General features: G+C 36.7%; 1 protein-coding gene across 1 annotated transcript in view; it reads left to right on the plus strand.

The window, feature by feature from the left end:
• LOC139936154 (IgGFc-binding protein-like) overlaps positions 1 to 20,259 on the plus strand; it is a 103,255-nt gene that overhangs the window by 79,318 nt on the left and 3,678 nt on the right. Inside the window, exons 78-102 of the mRNA XM_071930900.1 lie at positions 333 to 437; positions 988 to 1,149; positions 1,508 to 1,655; positions 2,163 to 2,339; positions 2,687 to 2,895; positions 3,794 to 3,968; positions 4,554 to 4,667; positions 5,412 to 5,614; positions 5,926 to 6,030; positions 7,418 to 7,576; positions 7,940 to 8,075; positions 8,458 to 8,640; positions 10,414 to 10,640; positions 11,297 to 11,471; positions 11,778 to 11,891; positions 12,477 to 12,667; positions 14,379 to 14,483; positions 15,512 to 15,667; positions 15,897 to 16,047; positions 16,306 to 16,482; positions 16,730 to 16,941; positions 17,553 to 17,736; positions 18,199 to 18,321; positions 18,941 to 19,318; positions 19,722 to 19,849. Coding sequence (XP_071787001.1) covers positions 333 to 437; positions 988 to 1,149; positions 1,508 to 1,655; positions 2,163 to 2,339; positions 2,687 to 2,895; positions 3,794 to 3,968; positions 4,554 to 4,667; positions 5,412 to 5,614; positions 5,926 to 6,030; positions 7,418 to 7,576; positions 7,940 to 8,075; positions 8,458 to 8,640; positions 10,414 to 10,640; positions 11,297 to 11,471; positions 11,778 to 11,891; positions 12,477 to 12,667; positions 14,379 to 14,483; positions 15,512 to 15,667; positions 15,897 to 16,047; positions 16,306 to 16,482; positions 16,730 to 16,941; positions 17,553 to 17,736; positions 18,199 to 18,321; positions 18,941 to 19,318; positions 19,722 to 19,849 — 4,197 coding nt within the window. The remainder of the gene's footprint in view (positions 1 to 332; positions 438 to 987; positions 1,150 to 1,507; positions 1,656 to 2,162; positions 2,340 to 2,686; positions 2,896 to 3,793; positions 3,969 to 4,553; positions 4,668 to 5,411; positions 5,615 to 5,925; positions 6,031 to 7,417; positions 7,577 to 7,939; positions 8,076 to 8,457; positions 8,641 to 10,413; positions 10,641 to 11,296; positions 11,472 to 11,777; positions 11,892 to 12,476; positions 12,668 to 14,378; positions 14,484 to 15,511; positions 15,668 to 15,896; positions 16,048 to 16,305; positions 16,483 to 16,729; positions 16,942 to 17,552; positions 17,737 to 18,198; positions 18,322 to 18,940; positions 19,319 to 19,721; positions 19,850 to 20,259) is intronic.

Here is a 20,259-nt window from a genome sequence, read left to right on the forward strand (position 1 = left end):
GATAATGACCCGAGCAAAAAACCCACTGTTTTCTCTCATTTTGATATGTAATGTTGAAGCGTACCATGGGCTTACATATATATTAAACCATCCTCGCTAACCGATTTAACTCGATTTAAGTTTGAAGCGCTTTCAGACACACAAAGTTAAAACCAATAGAGTTAAAACTGCCTTACAACTGACTTAAGTCTAAATGATAAAAGCTAATTAAGTAGCACTTTCAACCCCAAAACAAGTATTACAAACAAAAAGATATGCAGACTAAAATGCAATTTTGTCATAAAATAATACTCAACAATTGATTTCATGATAGTTGTTTGTGTGTTTTTCAGTTCATAAATATGTATGAAGGTAAACGATTTACCTTTAATGGTGCGGAAGCAAGTGCTCCACTTATTATACCAGGAATTGGTATCTTGACGTCAGGCTCCCATCTGGTAAGAACAACTTTAACAACTTTGTGTTCAAAGTTTATTTATTTATTTATTTGCATTTTCATTCATTCCAGAAAAGGCTGCTTTCCTGTTAATTTGTTTCAAACTAGTAATTTTTTTTCTTTGTTTCAACCCAAAATTATTTGAAATGTACACAGTCAGTTTTCCTTCTGTTTGAATACTTGATGTTCCCAGCTTGTGTCGTAAACTCGGGTGTGATCCCAGGCTACACAGCAGTTAAAGCTTGTATTGTTTGAGACTGGCACCTCGAACAAAGATAATGACAAAATAAGGAGTGTTAATTGGTGGTGTGCCTGTGTGTTAACCTGGAGGTAGTACACATTGGTTCAAATCCCGCTCTATTCATTTTTTTGTTGTTCAACCCAAAATTGTTTTACTGAATGAAGTCAAAAGTGGAATATTTAGAAGAGTTTTCTCGCCAAAGTTGAAATCGTTTACCACTCCACCAATTAGTCTAAGCTGCTTTCAACACTTGTGTTGTTTGGATTGAGTTTGACAACATATTGTATTTATTTGTCATTATTCATACCAGCTCCTGTCAACAGTTCTTGGTGTAACGATTCGTTGGGACGGTGACAGTGATCTGAATGTTAATGTACCTAAAAACAGCTTCACTGGCCCATTATGTGGATTGTGTGGAAATGTGGATGGAGATCCTACCAACTTGTTTGAAGAAACACCTGATGGACGCAGAGTTAGTACACTTTATCATCATTTGACAATCGTTAAACTACTTTGCTGTGTTTACCTTTATGTCATACTATTACTTCATTATTCTTGATGTTCTTAATTCCTTTGAAGTTAAACAAACTAGGTCATGTCAACTATAATTGTTTTCTATTCTGCTTTGAAATGGACCATCGGTTTACATATTTTAGAGAACTTCCTTTTCAGTTTTTTTAAAAGGTGTGGATGGAAACGTGCAATGTTGTCAGTGGTGTCATGCCCTCTGACCAAATCAACGTTTCAAATGTGAATTTAGTATAATAAATGGAACATACAACAGTGAATTATTTGTAAATGATATAATGTCATATATTTATTACATTAAGGTGAGTAACTCAGTGGAGTTTGGCAACAGTTGGATTGTTGAAGGATCTGAATGTCAAGACAGTGGAAATGACTTCCAACATGTTTGTAATGGAGTCATTGAACGATCAGCAGCTGAGGTTAAATGTGGAATGATAAGAGATGAGTCAGGTATGATTATCAGCATTCAAAATATACATTTAGATAGATACATGTATGAGGTCATAGCATATTGCACAACAGCACCTTGAAAACCATTACATAGTGCTACATTAGGTATCAGGAGTAGATCTCATAATTCAAGTTAAGTTCCACATACCTTACAGGAAATACTGTATGTTAAAGCACCTTGAGCATCACTGAGTGACGAATATGTGCGCTATATAAGAAGCCACTGTTACAAGCTATTCCAATATTATCAGTATTAAATGCACAGTATACCATTGTCTGAAAATTCAATTTCCAATGGTTTTTTTTTTTTTTATATTGCCAAAAATCCAGAGCGAAACAGATTATATAACCACATCACCTCATAGTAAATTATTTCTCTAAAGGCTTTATACATGTACTATCTAAAGCTGCTAATGGGTTCTTCTAACCAAAGTTTTTTATTGCCATTGGTTTCAAGAGTGATATACCTTCCCTTTAACTTTCTTATTATATTTTGTCTTGTTACAGGACCATTTGCAGACTGCATTACAAATATAAGTCCTGAGGGATTTTTCAGTGACTGTGTGTATGATGTTTGTGCTACTAATGATCCAAACACAGTCTGTCGTCATTTGAGTATTTTGGAGGCACATTGCTTAGATTTCTCCTTTGAAATTGGCTTCTGGAGAAGCCCAGAAATATGTGGTATGTTTTTAAGTGAACATTTATTACAGACCATGAGACTGCTTTCAGAGCTTTATCAAATGCTCAATATTATACTGCTAAAGCATTTGGTAAAAATTCAACTTGGGTATAATGGGCAAAATTTCATAAACCCTGTAAGCACAAGAACTTGCAAGTTCAGGAAAAAATTACATCAAGTTAACATTATTGTCATTGCTGGCCACTCAATTTTTCCCCAGCAAATACATTTTTTAAGCAGTATTTTCTGCCTAACAGCTTTATGTGAAGAAAATGGTTTTCATTTGTTGTTGGTTTGATTTCATGTGAAAGAAAACCTGACGCCATGTTTTTGTTTCTCTTGATTAAAGTTCCCCAGTGTCCACCTAGCTCTCACTTTAGACGACTTACCAAGCCTTGTCCTACAACCTGTTTGGAAGCCATAGCTGAGGTCAGCATTCCATGTGGTTATGCTGATCAAGCTGGCTGTGAATGTGCACCAGGTCATTATCGCAATGGGAATGAATGTGTTCCTAAACACCAGTGTGGATGTGTCTATGAAGAGACACGCTATGCTCAGGTTTGTAGCTCGTTTATATAGTTAGATCATCTTAGTTTAGCCATGACATAATAACTAGTGTACATGCTGAGTATAATTTGGATTTAGGTGAAAGTGGTTAAGTTGATTTTGTGAAATGGCTGTCTAGTTCTCCTCACCTTAAAGGCAGTGTATACTATTGGTAATTGTCAAAGACTAGCCTTCACAGTTGGTGTATCTCAACATATGCATAAAATAACAAACCTGTGAAAATGTGAATTCAATCGGTCATCGAAGTTGCGAGATAGTAATGAAAGAAAAATAACCCTTGTCACACGAAGTTGTGTGCGTTTAGATGGTTGATTTCGAGACCTCAAGTTCTAAATCTGAGGTCTCAAAATCAAACTTGTGGAAAATTACTTCTTTCTTGAAAACTATGGCACTTCAGAGGGAGCCGTTTCTCACAATGTTTAATAGCATCAACCTCTCCCCATTACTCGTCACCAAGAAAGGTTTTATGCCAAAAATTATTTTGAGTAATTACCAATAGTGTCCACTGCCTTTAATACATTACTTCTTTTATCATCATCCATTTTTAAGCCATCTCGCTCAGGTCTCCGGTCTTCCAGTGATCTTTCTCTAGTCGGCCCAAAATCAAACTGATCGTTGGGTGATTGAACATTAGCTTTGGCTCTACCTCCGTTTTGGCACAGACTCCCTATTTAGTGAAGATATGTGAGACTGTTAATAAATTCAAGACATAACTGAAATTACACCTTATGACACTCAATTTTGTGAGCGCATTGAGCACCCCTTAGGTGGATGTGTTTTTGCCTATAAAGGTCTTTATTAATATCATTAATTTAATAGTCTTATAATGCCTCTTTTAGTGAATGCCTGTTCAGCTTGCTTACCTCTCTTGATTGTTGTTTGATTGCAGCCATATGAAGAGTTTGTTACCAGTGATTGTGGAATGCACTGTACCTGCTACCCTGGTAACCGTGTGGAATGTGAACCCCAACAATGTCATGAGAATGCTTTCTGTGGTTTCTATTTTGGTGGGTTTGGTTGTCATTGTGATCCTAGATATGAAGGAGATGGATTGAGATGTGTAGGTGAGTTGCTTATGTTAAGGAGTTATCTCAAGTCATTGCTAAATTTAATCGATTTTAATTAATATTTGATTGAAATTTTAACTTGACAGCTTATTTCCAAAACTTCATGCAGCATATAATCTGAAAGTCACACTAAGCCTTCTGTCAGGGTGGTGTAGCAAAACAAATGGCAAACCAGTGTCATATAATTCACTCCTCCAGTTAATCACCATAAAAATTACTTGGTAAAGAGCACTGGTAAATAGAACATTGCTAGAAACAATTCCTTTTGAAGTTATGTAGTGTTGGGGAAAGGGGTAATGTTTTCACCCTAAAATTTGAATCTGAGTTAAGATTCCAAGCATAAAGCCTTGCTCTGCCATCTAAAAGCACTTGATTCTATGCAGCAAAGGTGTTTTGGTTTTCATCATTATCTTTACACTTTGATGACCAATTGAGCCCAAATGTTCACAGATTTGTTATTTTATGCACTTTTGGATACACCAAGCGAGAATTTTGACAATAACAAAATGTATCCTTTGCCCTTAAAGACAAAGGGTTGAAAAAGATTTTTGAGATGTGTTCAATACTTTTTGTTATTTGTAGCCAATCCATGTGCAAGAAGTCCTTGTATGAATGGTGGAGAATGTGTCTTCGTTGATGACCTCCAACACTTCTGTATTTGTCCATCACAGTTCTTTGGACCGAATTGTGAAACAGGTGAAATAGCTTACTCTTAATAAATAAGCTGTAGTAGTTTGTTTCTTGATTATTTATTTTTTGTGCCCAGCAGTTTTCGAAGCCACCAAAGGGGTATACTGTACATGTCCTTCCATGGGTGTTTCAACTCTACATACAAAGTGTGGATCTAAAAAGGGGTCCACACAATGTATGTCCACAGAGTGACCGCAGCACAGAAATGTGTGTGTAGGCCTACATGTAAGTTGGTACACACATTAAAACCGGGGACCTATAATAATAATAATAATAAATAATAATAATAGCACGCATTTATATAGCGCTTAATACAAGGTTTCTAAGCGCTGAACAGGAAGTTCCATAACAAAAGAGAATGATAAGGTCCCTAGTTGGGTAAAGATTTCCATTTGTAAAGTGTGTACAAAATAAAACAAAGCTGACATCCTCTCCAAACTTAGTATGTGACTTGGTCTCGATATCCTCTAGAAGCCTTTAAATAGCTATTTGACCTCCTATGTATGTCAATATAAATATAATTGTCAGTATGGCTAGACCAAAAGAAAAGTTATCGATAACTCAAGAACTTAGCATATTAACTACAAACTAGGTTAGAACTTGTTGTTATGGACCGGCCAGGTCAAAAAATGGACTGGCTTTTTGGTCAACTGTGTTTACCAAGCAAGACAAAAATCAGGCCAAACAGCTTTCATTTCTCTTGAATGTGCCAAAAAATGTTGACCTTGTCTTTCTTTCTGTACTGTGCAGTTTTGCAAAGCTGCTCTGTAGTGGGTGGCGTCCATTACAAGACATTCGATGGCCTAACTTATGACTATATGGGTTACTGTGAAGACACTCTGGTTACTACTTGTGACATGGATGATGGTTTAAATGTGGTCAAGATCAATCAGACCTCGGATGGAGAATACAAATCAGCAATCAGGGTCACCTCGGCATCTCTACATTCTACAGTAAGTACTTAATCTAAGTTTAAAATAGAATATGTAGAGTATGATGCAGCATGGACGATTAAATGTATAGATCTCACTGCTGAGGCCCAATTTCATAAAGACTGTTAGCACAACAACTTGCTTAGCAAAGAATAGTATTGTTAACAGAAACAGGTAGCCACCCACAATTTGAAACTTTTTCAAGCAGTATTTTCTGCTAAACAGCTTAATGAAATTGGGCCCTGATGACTCATAGTCTCACCACTCATTGTAACACAAACTTTCCAACCTATTAATATGGTCCTTATTTTTTTGTTTTCACCCGTAATCAGACTATTGAATTGCGACAAGACAAAGTGATCTACATCAATAATGTGCAACATCAACCACCGATTATAGGTTTCGCGTATAAAATCTACCTCAGTGGATCCTGGCTGGTAAGTTTTCCACTAGACCAATACAAACCTACACATTCAGCATTATGCTTCATTATAAATACCCTGGACAGTTTCCAGACTCTGATTGTTCTTTTACATGCATTACACAACACATGGGACCAACGGCTTTACTTGTCATCTGAAAGGACAAAGCAATGGTTAAGTGTCTTGCTTAAGGACAAAAGTGCCTCGGCTGGGGATTCGAACCTACACTCTTCTGATCAGAAACACTAGAGTTTGAATTCAGTGCTCTTAACCGCTCGGCCACGACACTTCCACACGGTTGGTTGGTGGTTGTCAAATACCAGTATTCTCTTTTGGTGTATCTTAACATTGCATAAAATAACAAATCTGTGAAAATTAAGTCACAATTGTTCATCACAGTTGCAAGAAAATAGTGAAAGAAAAAACACCTATGTTGCACAAATTTGTGTGCTTTGAATTGCCCGAGAAAGGCTTCAGGCCTGAACTCTTTCTCAGATTCAAATAGTTTATTGAGAAATTACTTCTTTCTGAAAAACTAGGTTTCTCACAATGTTTCTCGAAATCAAGCATCTGTAAGCACACAACTTGTGGGACAAGGGCGTTTTTTCTTCCATTATTCTCTTGCAACTGCGATGACCAATTGAGCTCAAATTGTCACAGGTTTGTTATTTTATGCATATGTTGAGATACACCAAGTGACAATTACCAATAGTGTCCAGTGTCTTTATGTATTTGGTATTTGGTTGCCTTTAATAATTACCTTATTAAAAACTTACGATCTTTGATTCAATTTATTTATATATTTAAGTAAATTTACTTTATCTGTCTGGACGATTATACCGATTGTTTGAGATATTAAAAATGGATTGCCTACCTATCAAATGTAATCTTAATAATTAAGCACAGTTTAATCGTGTATTGAAATAGTGTGTTGAGAAAATTGAATTAGCTGTTGCAAACTGCTTACCAACCAAAAGGTTATATTATGGTATAAATGCAAAAAAAATAGTTAATGGCCTGACGTTTCGATCCTAGCAGAGTCTAAATGACAAAACAACACCATCCGTCATGCATGTCTTGTGTTTAGTGTAGTCACTTAGCTTTTTTCGGTTATATATTTGGTTTGCGATAACACCATGTGTGTGTCTACTTGCTGTATTCTCTGTCTTTCTTTATTCTACTACTGCGGAGTAGATTTATTGGATGTTCGGGAGACTTCTCAGTTCTGAAAAGAACTGTCCCTGCTATTTAACTACTACTAGTGCGGAAGGTATAGAAAATTGGCTGGGACTACTACTTATGTAGGCCTACAGGATCATAATTAACTGCACTACCGCGGAGTCAGTTTTTGAGACTGTATTTTCAATTTTTTTTTAACATGGAGGCATTGATTTGTTATTAGGTGCTAGTTTTGCCCCTTCCTGATGTTCTTATCCGATGGGACGGTGTTCAACAAGTTGAGATACATGTATCTGATGCTTTATCCAGCAGACTCTGTGGTCTGTGTGGAACATTTGATGGCAATGCTGACAATGACTTTGTCACACCAGCAGGTGATTCGGTAAGTTTTTATTCTGGTCTGAAAATTGTGGTCTAAGTAGATCCTTGTTTAAATGTGGGGTCATCTTTTTTGTCCTGTTGAAATGGTGTGTTAGGGTCATGTCACACGCAGTAATTTACAGGCAACCAGTTCCAGGCAATCTCAAAGAAGAGAATTCATTCACATGAATGTTCGTATATTATTCTCGAGGATTGTAACATTGTATGAAAAGCTACTCATGTGCTACGAAATTGGTCCTGTAGCATGCACTGCGGTTAGTTGCCTCCAATTTCCCTGCAAAAGTTGCCTTGTATGAGATGGCAAAGGTTAAATGTCTAGAGATATATTTTTGAAGTTATATATTTTTGTGTGTGTATTTTCTAGGCACCAAATGCTCTAGACTTTGGTAACAGCTGGGATTCATGTGGTGATACTGTAGACATTGTCAATCCATGTGACACCGATACACTTAAGAAAACTCAAGCTGACAATGCTTGTAATATCTTCAGAGATAGTACTGGTAAGATTTTCGTCTTAATGACTTTCAAACTGTTATCTCAATTCAGACTTGCTTATGTAGCTGTTATTTTCTTGAGATATTTATGAAATTCATGACCTTTTATAAGGTCTTTAAGTCAAGAAATAGTTATTGTGGTTAATATGTGTTGCTCTGTGGCTAGTGGCTGTGACTAGAGCATGATGCCTTCTACTGCTACAGCAAAGTGCTACATCCAAACAACAACCTTCAGATTGAAGAAATCTGCACATTCGTATTTGTTACTTCTGTGGAAGAAATTGTATTACTTGTTTCTGATAATTCATGGGCAACATTACATAAACAGAAAGTGGGTACTTGGCTTTTGATTGTTTTTTTTTTTTTGATAAATTGTTGTCATGTTCAGGTCTTCTCGGAGTTTGCTTTGGCACAATACCACCTGAGCTTTACTACGATCGATGTGAATATGACCTGTGTATGTCACTTCCTGACACTTCTGACCGTTGTACTCACATCAGGGACTACGTACAGCTTTGCATCGATGCAGGAGTGCAGATTGACCCTGCTTGGAGAGACCAAATAAATTGCCGTAAATATCAGTACTTCATATTGTTATTACTCTATTATTCATCAGAGTGACATCACTGATGTAAGTCACTGTCCCTTGTACCAAATTGAATAGAACAATGCATGGATTAAACTAATTTGGGTTTCTTGAACATAAATAATTTACTGCAGCAAAACTTGAATCAATGACCTCTGGATTAATGTACCAACGCAGCGCTCTAACAACTTCTAAGGGCCAGATAGCTCAGTTGGTAGACAATGGTACATTAATTTTTAGGTCAATGGTTCAAGTCTAGCTCAATCAATTTTTATTTGTTCCAACCCCAAACTATTTATAAAAATTAACCAGTCTGTTTCCCGTGTTGTTCATTACTTGGATTCAACAAGTACAAATGCGGGGAGTGTGTGATGTTGGTATCTATTTTAACTTTATCTTTGCATTACACATTTGTGACTTGCTCTATCTAATTGAGGAACCGCGACTAAATTTCAATTTTGCGTTTATCATAATAATCCATACAAGCAAATCTTAACATTTTAAATAAAATAAAAATCAAGATCATACGACCTTTCTGTCTGAAATAATGTGGAATTTTCGACGACCTTGACACTTAATTTTACGACCCGTTTTTAAAAACATAAACTCCAGAAAAATTCATTTTAAAATACGTCTCACACACTCATTAAAGTAATATTTGTTTACGATATGAAAACATCGATTTTTAACCCCCCGTAGTCAGACAAACAAAATAACCAAAATGAACAAACAACTCAACGTGAAATTAGATTATGTTTAGACAATTTTCACAATAAGTTTGACAATCTTTACCTGAAATTTTAGATCCATTTGCGTTGATATTTCCAACTTCCGAACCCTGTCAAGTCAAAACATAGAGTAAAGACTGCTGTCACTGCTGTCACTCAGCGCATAGCATCAACCCCCACGGGTATACTCGGCTTGAAGACCAGGGAACATTTGCAATTTTCCAGTGCATGTTTCCCATGATTTTAGCAATATTTCTTACCCAACATGAAGGTCAACTGAAAGATTATTCCATTAACATTCAGAATTATTTGGGATTGGAATAACTCTACCTTGAAAAACCACGAAACAATGATTTTAGATAAACATTCAAATGTTTCAAAGTTTATAACACACATACATTTAGTGCGTGATACCCACGCATTGTGTTCTTGCTCGTTGTATGCTGCATGTCGTATGTTACCAGCTAGCGATCACATGGCAGGCGTCGGGGCTCGACTTCTCACGCATGGATTAACAGACGCCTAGGTCAGTGAGCCATACTGATCTCGCTACGCGAATTTCTAAATGAGAAGGTCAACAAACGGAATAGTGCCTCCTTTTAGAACCCCTCGTTACATGGTATGCCGTCATGTTATGTTGTGACTGTCGTTAGTATTAGACAGCTAAGGTCATAACCTTTCCATTAGTATCTCTTGGTGGCGCTATGCAAGTTGCTATGCAAGTATCCGAGGCTTGCAAAATGGGTAATTTAAATGAATGTTCACTGTTCCATGAGAGTTATTTTTGGAACTTTTTTTGATAATTACCACACCAATTATATCTTTGTTAATCTTTTGACGAAAAGGTAAAAAGACCATAGCAACTATAATCAAGATTTAGGCAACCTAAAACTACAGTAATAAAAAAATTTAAACGACATTCCTCATTTTGTTAGAGCGGGTCACATTTAGTGTATAGACACAATTTAAAGTTGTCTATACCTTGGATCTTAACTTCTGGTAATTTTGAATTCTTCTCTGATTGCAACAGATGTTGAATGTCCAAGTCACTCTACATACTCCTCGTGTATCCATGCCTGTCCACCGTCTTGTCTGTCTGAGAGGTTATTCTTAGACCCTAGACAATGTTGGCAGTATTGTAATGATGGTTGTGTATGTGATGAAGGATACGTACTCAGTGGGTATAAATGTGTACCAAGAGACCAATGTGGATGTCAACAATCAAGTATCGATGGAACAGGTCTGGAACACTTACCTGTAAGTACAGGGTGAAAGAATAAGTCTCTTTGTTTAAAAATGTTCTCAGTTATATTACCACATTAAAAATCAATTCTGACTTGCCTATGTGTTTATGTGGGTAGGCATACACATGCACAATGTTACAAAGGTCCCCACAAAGTTTTTCTTTGTTACTGTCTTTTTCTTTGTACCAGTCTTCTCACTTGGTGTATCTCAACATATGCTTAAAATAACAAATGTGTAAAACTTGAATTCAAATGGTTCAAATGGCAAAGTTGCAAAAAAGTAATGGAAGAAAAGGCACCCTTGTCGCATCAAGATCATGAATTCAATTCAAATATTTAAGTTAGAAAATACCTACGTCACTTCAGAGGGAGTCATGTTTTATACTATCAACAGCTCTCCATTGCTCATTACCAAGTAAGTTTTGAAGCTAACATTTATTTTGAGTAATTACTTGTGTTGATTTAATTTGAATGTCTTACAACTGATTTCAGACAGTCTCCTTACTCTCTGAAAATATTTCTCCTCGGAACGATTTGGGTTCACTAAACAAAACATTTATAGTAATAGGGTGAAATAATTACCCATGCCCTGGAAGGGTGGTCAGATGAGCTTTATCTGCAACAAATAATGTTGATTTTGCTTTTTGTTTGTCCCCCCTATTACATCAGGTTGGTCAATCCAAACTGCTGCAAGACTGCGACAGAACGTTGTTTTGTGGTGCACATAAGAGATTGACATTTGAACATACTCCATGCAGTTTCGATGCGCAATGCTTGATTGTTAATGGAGCAACACAATGTGTCTGCAATGGAGATCTTGTTGGCAATGGTCATGAGTGTTCTGGTGAGTCCTTGGTTGTAATTCACTGTACACTACACACATTATGATCGCTCTTTGTACAATGGAAAAAGAATGTAGTTCTGATGTACCAGGACCAGTTATTAATATAAAAACCTAGACACTTTGTTGAACTGTGTTACACAAGATTTTTTTGGTTGATGATGCTTTCCCGTTCTTAACTGGAATTATTTTGGACTTGAAATTACAGAATTTGTCCTTAGTTCAAATACAGAAATTTGATTTTGACTCCAGTTTTATGAAACGAAATACAAGTTTGCCAGTTTTGATTTTGTATTTTACTTAATACAGAAAGTCCCTGCATGGAAGAAACTTGCCAGAATGGGGGCACCTGTAAAGTGCGTAGCCCAACAGAGTTTGACTGTATCTGTCTTCGAGGATGGATCGGAGCGAATTGTCAAGATGGTAACTTAATATAAATATGAAGTATTATAAGTTATCACACAACCGCGAGTGGAATACTGAAATAAAGCTCTTCTGCAGATGCAGACTCACTATACTTTTCCATATTCCCCGAACGTTGCCTGTTATAGGTCCAGTCTCATTTATTAAGTTTAAAATTTCAGAGCAGGTTTAGAATGTAATTTTTGCACTGACCGTATGCGGAGTGTGACGCATTGACACTCGCAATTGGCGGAGTGTAAGTAAAAACTTGGAGTAGGCTATGGCTTGTTATCACACTCCGGTTCGAGCATCTGACTGGAGGAATAGCGCGTACTGAAAGATAAATTACTATTAATGTAAAGACTCCTTGCATTGGCGGCCATTTATTTTATGAAGCGTGTACAGTACACAATCATTGGCTGAGAGTCGTGCGCTTTTTTAAAAATATCAAATATGGTGTTCAATGACGTCATAATGTGCAATACACCTATTGTTTTATTAATGAATTATGATACTGTTTCCTTTTTTGAATTCTGACTTGTTTTTCAACTTATAAATTGTGCACTCCATTTATGCCAATCATATAATTGTCTTTTATGCTAACAGAGGCCAAGCAATGCATGGTTCACGGTGATCCACACTACAAAACCTTTGATGATGTGTTCTATGATTTCATGGGAGGATGTGCCTACTATCTTGTGTCCACCTCGGAGCTCTCGATTGTCCAGATCAATCAACAATTTGAAGGGACTGACTACACCACAATGAAAGAACTCATTGTTGTTTTTGAGAATACGGTAATAATTTTGGATGAGTTAACAACATAACGCAGGCATAAAACTACTGAGCAAGATAACTTAAATTCCTGTTTTTGTTATATGTCATATTTGTGCCATAAGAAACCCCGAATACTATACAAGCAGAATTTGTTTTGTAATCACAACTCAAATGTCTTTATATTCAAGCTGATGGGAGGGGTAAAAAAGTTATGTAAACTACTGCTTAGCCAATCATTTTGTTGAACAGAAATAAAGAAGTCCATTCTACTTGGTCCTTGTTTGAGCTATCTGGTCAAATTAGTGCTTAAAATGTGTTTAAGTACCTGGTAGCATTATGTTACACATGAGTGAGAGACAAGCCTGATATGTTTTATTAGTTACAGTGTATTACACAAGTGCGTTTGGATTCAGAATACAGTAGCACTTCTGCATCGTTTTGGCCTTAATGGATATTGGATGCACAGGCACTATATTCAGACACAGTTTGCTAACATACCATTACTGAGATTTCGGTCACAGCTTTAAGCTGGGTTTATTGCCTGTCGAAAACTGTAATAAAACATAATTTAGCAAGGAGCCGGATGCCGAACAAAGGGCAAACTGACTAAACATACACACCATCACTTGATTGTGGACAAACAAAACATCCATAAAATACAACCTTTCACATTTAAAATGGACGCCTTCACCCATCCAACAATCACAACTTGTGGCCACCCAACGGACAAACCTTGTCCTTCCAATATGGATTTCATTTACCATATCCACATAAAAATGTGTTTGTTTACAAGGGCCAGACCAAACATGTCACGGTTGGTTACCTAACTGTATTATACAGAACATTACATGACCTCCACAGAAGAAAACCACACACACTTAACGCACCTTGCCTAAAATTACCAATAAACAATTATAATATTATACCCTTAATTCCCCAAAGTGGAAATTGGCGGAGCAAAGGGGAGGTGGTGGGTCGAAATTTTCTGCTCTCCCAACAAAAACTGTGACAAAAGTGATGTTTTGCCTTTTCTTTCCAAAAAGACCCCCTTAGTGAAAGGCAACCCCATTGGTTTGAAGTTGAAATCTAAACCTGTGATTGGTCAATGACTCTACCCAATCAAAAAACCAATACTGACCTCAGCTGCTTGCTGATTGGTTATCAACCCTCACATGTGGATCCCATGCATCTATGTAAATAGCTTCAAAGGCTACCCAAAGAGTCACATGACCTGTAAATGCTCACACATTTTGCTTAACTCACATAGACTGGCCACCTGTCTCCCCACCATTTGTACACAACAACAAGAAACCAAAGCCTTATGCTGAGTATAAATCATTTGAGTTGATAAAATGAAATATATTTTTGTATTCCACATGTGCGCAAGTGATAACAAATTTTGCTACAAGCAAACTTGATGCGCATCTTAAAATTGTAATGTTTGTAATTTCAAATACAATTCGGTTTTTTGCTGTGACTTTTGAAATGTTTTTAATAAACCAATAATGCTGGGTGTGTCTATGGACTATGATAGAGTGGTTTGCAGTAACATCATGCGAATATTTTAGTGTTCCAGTAAACCTCTCTTAGTAATATAACACTGTTGTTGCCATAGATCAACCAATTATATGATCGGGTACTCAAGTTTGCTTGATGATAAACAAATGGTGTCCTACAATATTTTCTGTATGGAATAATACAATATTGTGTTTATTTTTTGCTGTATTATAGGAGGTGAGGTTGTTACAGAACAAGGTTGTGATGGTTGATGGAGAGACTGTCATTCCACCCTATTATAGTGAAATATTGGACATTACACTTGGTGGAAATTACATTGTAAGTCTTTAGTTTAGAAGGACTTGATAGTATAGGGCCATGTTCAGACATTATACTTATAAGTAAGAGTAAAGTATTTAACTTTACAAGCAGCGGTGGGTTTGTCGTAAAAATAAAACTACCTTGCGTTCAGACAGCTCAAAGTTAAACCCGATACGGTTTATCTTCGGTTTTAAGAGGTCACACAGCAACATGACCGAACACAGGAGCATCCGTTACAAGCGTGTACAAAAGATGATCGCTTTCACAGTTTAAGGCATGTTACGCAACATGTCCTGGGTCACCGGTCACCTGTGAGGACTTATAACTAGATGTGGTTGTTTTCATCTGTCCACACACCCTGCTGAAAGATAAACTGTGGTTTAGCATTAAACCACCTTTGCCGAAGGATTTAACTCATACGGTTTTAACTTGATTTGTTAAAGTTTTTAGAGTTTCCAGACACACAAAGTTAAACCAAAGACGTTAAACTGCTTAAAACAGACTTTAGTACTGTGCCTGAACAACCTCTACTTTTTAACCAAGTTCATCTCTCATTTTTGCTGTTATCCCATTTATAAGGACCTGAAACTGTATGAAAAATCAGAATTCATACTAGTTAATAATAATAATAGTCTGCTTTTATATAGCGCTTTATAAATCCGAAGGGCATCTCAAAGCACTTCCACATTATTACCCCTTGGCACTGGGCCTTAAATAATTTTTTAAACTGTCTCAGCTCCGTGGGGAGATACAGTTACTGACTTAACTCATAAGGACTGAGTACACAAAGTTGTCAATTTATCGTGGCACAAGTATTAAAAATGATACTGCAGGATGGAAATGTTGAAATTTCCTTGGTTGCAATAGTAACAACACTAAAAAACCTTTTTAAAAACTGAATTAAGCTATTAAAGATAATTACCAAGGTATTTAGTTTGTATTTCTTGCTAAGAATTCAAAGAAAAAGGGGCTTTGAAAAAGGGAACTTGTGCAATATTTATTTGAACATTTGTAACATAGTTTTAAACTTATATTTATTTCAACAGTTTGCATCCTTAGCCTCTGGATCTCTTTTCATCAAATGGAATGGTGTAGACAGTGCCGAAATTACCATGGCCAGGAATCCTGACGAGGATCCCAGTGGCTTGTGTGGCAATTTCAATGGAGATAGCGCAGATGAGTTCCAGAATCCATCCACAAATGTAAATATCCATCATCTAATGTTTGTAGGTTATTGCAAGTTGGGATTATTACTCTTTTATGTAGATTTATTAAAATTGTGCTAAAAGTTATCTAAGTCATGACAATCGAGTAAGATTAATAAGTAAAAGTTTCTTATATTAGTTGAAATTGTTTCTTCTCAAAACAAAGAATTAATATTTATAAAATAAATCAGACAGTCACATTTTGTTTGAATCTTTCCTTGGGCAGATTGATCCTGTTCATGTGTTTGGAGATCGACACAAATATGATACTGGTGTTGAATGTTCTTTAACTACAACGGAGCTCACCAACCCATGCGAGAGCCTGTTTGATACCGAATTGGCTGACCGATTATGTGGTGTGCTGATTGACAATACTGGTAAGTTAACATCAACTACAAGAGTGACTGTTAATGAAAAATAAACCTCAACCAATCAGTATTCATCTTTTGTTATTACTACTACACTGGCTAATTAAAAACATTGCACTTGTAGCCAAAGGCTTGTAGCCACATATACTTGAATTACTTTACATATTTATGTACAATGTATGCTTAATGTAGGTCATCACAGTTCTGAGTTAAGTATCCATGAAAAATAAAGCATGTACTCTGATAAATAAATGTGATTAAATTCAGGTCCATTCAAGGATTGTACGATAGATTCGGATGCATTCTACATAGCCTGTAGGTATGACGTCTGTGCTTCAAGTACTGTTGATACCACACATGCATGTGGAGTCATTGCTGCCTATGCACAAGCTTGCCATGAAAGTGGATTTCCAATTGGAGCCTGGAGAGAGCCTAATCGATGTGGTAAGTTAGGTAATGAGACAAGGGTTTGGGTATTCACCAGCGATGGATCAAGGGAATATAACATCATTGCTACATCAAACTAAAGATTTTTTTAAAGTACACAAAGTTGGTTTAGTGTTGGAAGCAACACCTATTTTAACCAATCGATCTCTGAGTTTATGAGCTACTTTAATGTGCAGCACGTAGCTGCTATTAAATCATGTTATATGACTTCTCACAGAGGCTATTAATTTGTTTGAATTCTCAGAACTAACATGTCCAGAAAATGCAGTATACAGCCAATGTGCTGATCCATGCCCTAAATCCTGCAGAGATAACACCAACCTTGTCCATCATTGTCCACTGCCATGTGTGGAAGGTTGTACTTGTGAAGAAGGTTTCTATCAAGATGATGATAAATGTGTTTCACATGATAACTGTGGTTGTTTTTACGGTGATAATGATAGCAACTATGTACAGGTTAGTGGTTTTCTTTATCCCCCTTATACATGTATTAGTTAAAACACTAGCATGAGTGGAATACAGACAAATATAGAGCTTCTGCAGCCCATATCCAATGGAACTGAGTCGTATTCCACCAGTGAGCATGTGATAAAGAATCAAGGATTCAAGTTTGCTTGTTGACTGAGAATTTCACCAAGAAACTATATAAAGACTGTGCACAACATTTTGGCTGCAAGTTTATTTTTCTTGGGTGTTGTGACATACACCTTTGTTGATTGGAACCGTTTGATTTGGTTTAACCCTATATGAATGTAGATGTACACAGTAAAACTAACAAGTGAAAATTTCATTTCAAAAGGTGGTCGCATTTTTGAGATATCGCCAAAAATCGGGAGCGAATGTGTCCACGCCTAAAAAAGGAATACATGATCTGGGAAGCATTACCGAGTAATGCTGTTATCTTTGACATGACCACATTGCTTAAAAATGAAATGTTTCTCAAAATGCTTTATACTATCAAATGCTGCCGAAGGCTTCTTACCAAAGGTTGTTATTGCCATTATTTTAATAGTGACTACCAAACGTATACCTTCCCTCTAACATGGTTATATCACGTTTTTCTGCAGTTTAATGAACACTTCTACAAAGACTCATGCTCTGTGAAATGTACCTGTACAGAGGCATTTGGTGAAGTGGAATGTGAACCTGTCACCTGTCATGAAAATGCCACATGCCAAGATGTGAACCAGTTGCAACAATGTGTCTGTGATGAAGGATTTGTGGGTGATGGGGAAACTTGCATCTTTGTTGGTGAGTTCTTTTGAGTGTATGTTTGGTTTGCGGTAACTCTACATGTATGTGTATATCGACTTGCTGGGTCGGATCTAATTTAGGGGAAATAAAACATAGTGCACATATTTCAGACAATGCCCTTAAATATTTCTAGACAGTTGGTTCATTACCATGGCCCATCCTATCTTTTGTATTCCTTGTTATGTAGCCAATATAGGTCTTAAATGATTGTTTCTTCAGTCCCATGTAACTTTAGTTTAGTTACAAAGACTCTGCTAGGGTCGAAATGTTTTTTGCAAGTAAAGTTACATTTGATTATCTTCATCCCAGTTACTCTCACACATGTTGTTCAAGATGCCCCACTTTCCATTCCATCTTGCGATGACCAATTCAATCGTTTAGATTTCACTTTTCTTCAGTCATCTTCTATGTTTTCCCAACATAGCGATTTTCATATTAGTCCTATCTTATCCTTTGCAGAATGTGCTAACTCCCCATGTGCTGATGGAGCAGACTGTTTGAGACGGGAGAATGATAATCCCACTTATGTCTGTCAGTGTAATATTGATGGTACTATGGGCCTCGATTGTGATATACCAGCAGGTAAAGTAGTTTGTCATATAAAAGGCTCATATACTTTGCTTCCTCTTGTATTTTATTTTCATTTTTAGGCCATTGAGTCTTCACATGTTCTTATAAAGATATCTAGAGACTGGGATTGTTCATTGGATTCCCCCCAGAAGCCTGTCATTGTTGAACCCCTTTGGTCACAGTGTTGAGCTCATTGTGGCTAAAACAACAAATTGTTTCTGGATTAATAACTTGAGATGGACTTTGCATACCAACTGCAAACTTGTTTTGTGGATTGGTCTTGGGGTCCCTCAAAAGGGACCCCCCCCACCAGTCAAATTTCAAGGTCATTATGGCTTAAACAAAAGAAATGTTGTCTGAGCAATACCTCGACAAGGACTTGCCATATCAACTCCAAAAATGTAGGATCAATGTTACTATTGCTATAATAGAATTATTTTATGCCTAAGAAAAAAAAAGATGTCCATGTGATAATTTAAAAGGACTTGATATTAAACTGGTGTGTGGATAGGTCTAGGGATACAGACGCCTCTGATTTTTAGACCACCTACATGTAGGTCAAATGTTGAGAAACGGACTGATGTGCAGGGCATTTTTGTTTGTAAACACGACTTTTCTTGTTTTACCTCAGTGTACAATGAACGCAGCATATGCTTTGGTGCCGAGTGTAGCACAGGCTTGTGGAACTCTCCAGGTTATCCTAATAACTATCCAAACTCCTTCAAGGGTTTCTACGTCATCTGGATACCTCAAGCTCGCTACATCAGCATCACCTTCTCAGAATCATTTTCTATTGAAAAGGATCATGATGCCCTTTACGTTGGCCCAGGGTTCCAATACCCATTGAGTCTGAATACAGGGCCAGTTTCATCTCAACCGGGCGTTGTGTATCAGTTGGATGGATATAGCTCACCAGGACCTGTATACATTCTAGGAGATGCTGCATGGTTGTATTTTTTTACTGATGATACAACTTCAGTCAATGGCTGGCAGGCAGCTTGGGAAGCCGGTCAGTGAACAACAACAAACACATTAATAGATGTTAAATTTGCATCGGGGATAAAGAATATTCATTTGTTTTTTTACCCATATACACACCAAAATGTGTTAGCAGGGTATACTAAGTACTTTCCTGAGTCCTTTAAATAAATCACAGGCATAATACTTGGATGGGATTTGAACCCATGACCTTTGCAATTTGAGAGAAGTGTCTGTCAATTAGCCCACCGAGCTAAAGGCAGTTCAAATCCTATGTTTTTTAGTAGCAGGTACTGCAAATTTGTTTATTTACTTTTTTCCCTAAACACTCTTGGGAGAGCTTTAATGTTCCTGATGTATGTTATGGCTGATTTTTTTCTTTTTTTACTATTTCAAGTTATAATTGAGCTTTTTCATTGTGTTCCTGTTGTCAGGATTTGAGTTTCTTCAAGATACACCATTATGTTGGGATGGTTCTGAAACCAGATTTTCTGGAAGCTCATGGGTATATGGCAAATGTGATATATGCATCTGTGACCAAGGAACTATCACCTGCACACTGGTAGGTTACACTCAAGATTTTTGTTTGTGCATTTATTTATCAAATCTAGCCTTAAAGTATACAAGTGCAATGTAAAATATGTCCTAAAAATCATACAGTTTGAAAACTTAGATTTTTTAAAGATTTTTTTATATATATATTTTTATCTATCTATCTTTTCACCAATGTATGATGTCCTGCATGAAGTTTTCAAACTAGACAACTTGTCTGACTCTTGTAGCAAATTACGTGTTACATTTTCAGTTAAGGTCAACATAAGTCTTATCTTACTCAAGAAGTTAAAGGCCATTTTGTAAACCCCTATCTAGTAGAATGTGTTCTGTGAGAATATAAGTAGCCTTTTTGCATTCACTTCAATGCAGGTCTGTTGTCAGCATGATTCAGCTAAGCATTAAATAAATAAGAATACC

Source organism: Asterias amurensis, chromosome 4, assembly GCF_032118995.1.
Source record: "Asterias amurensis chromosome 4, ASM3211899v1".
Lineage (NCBI taxonomy): Eukaryota > Metazoa > Echinodermata > Asteroidea > Forcipulatida > Asteriidae > Asterias > Asterias amurensis.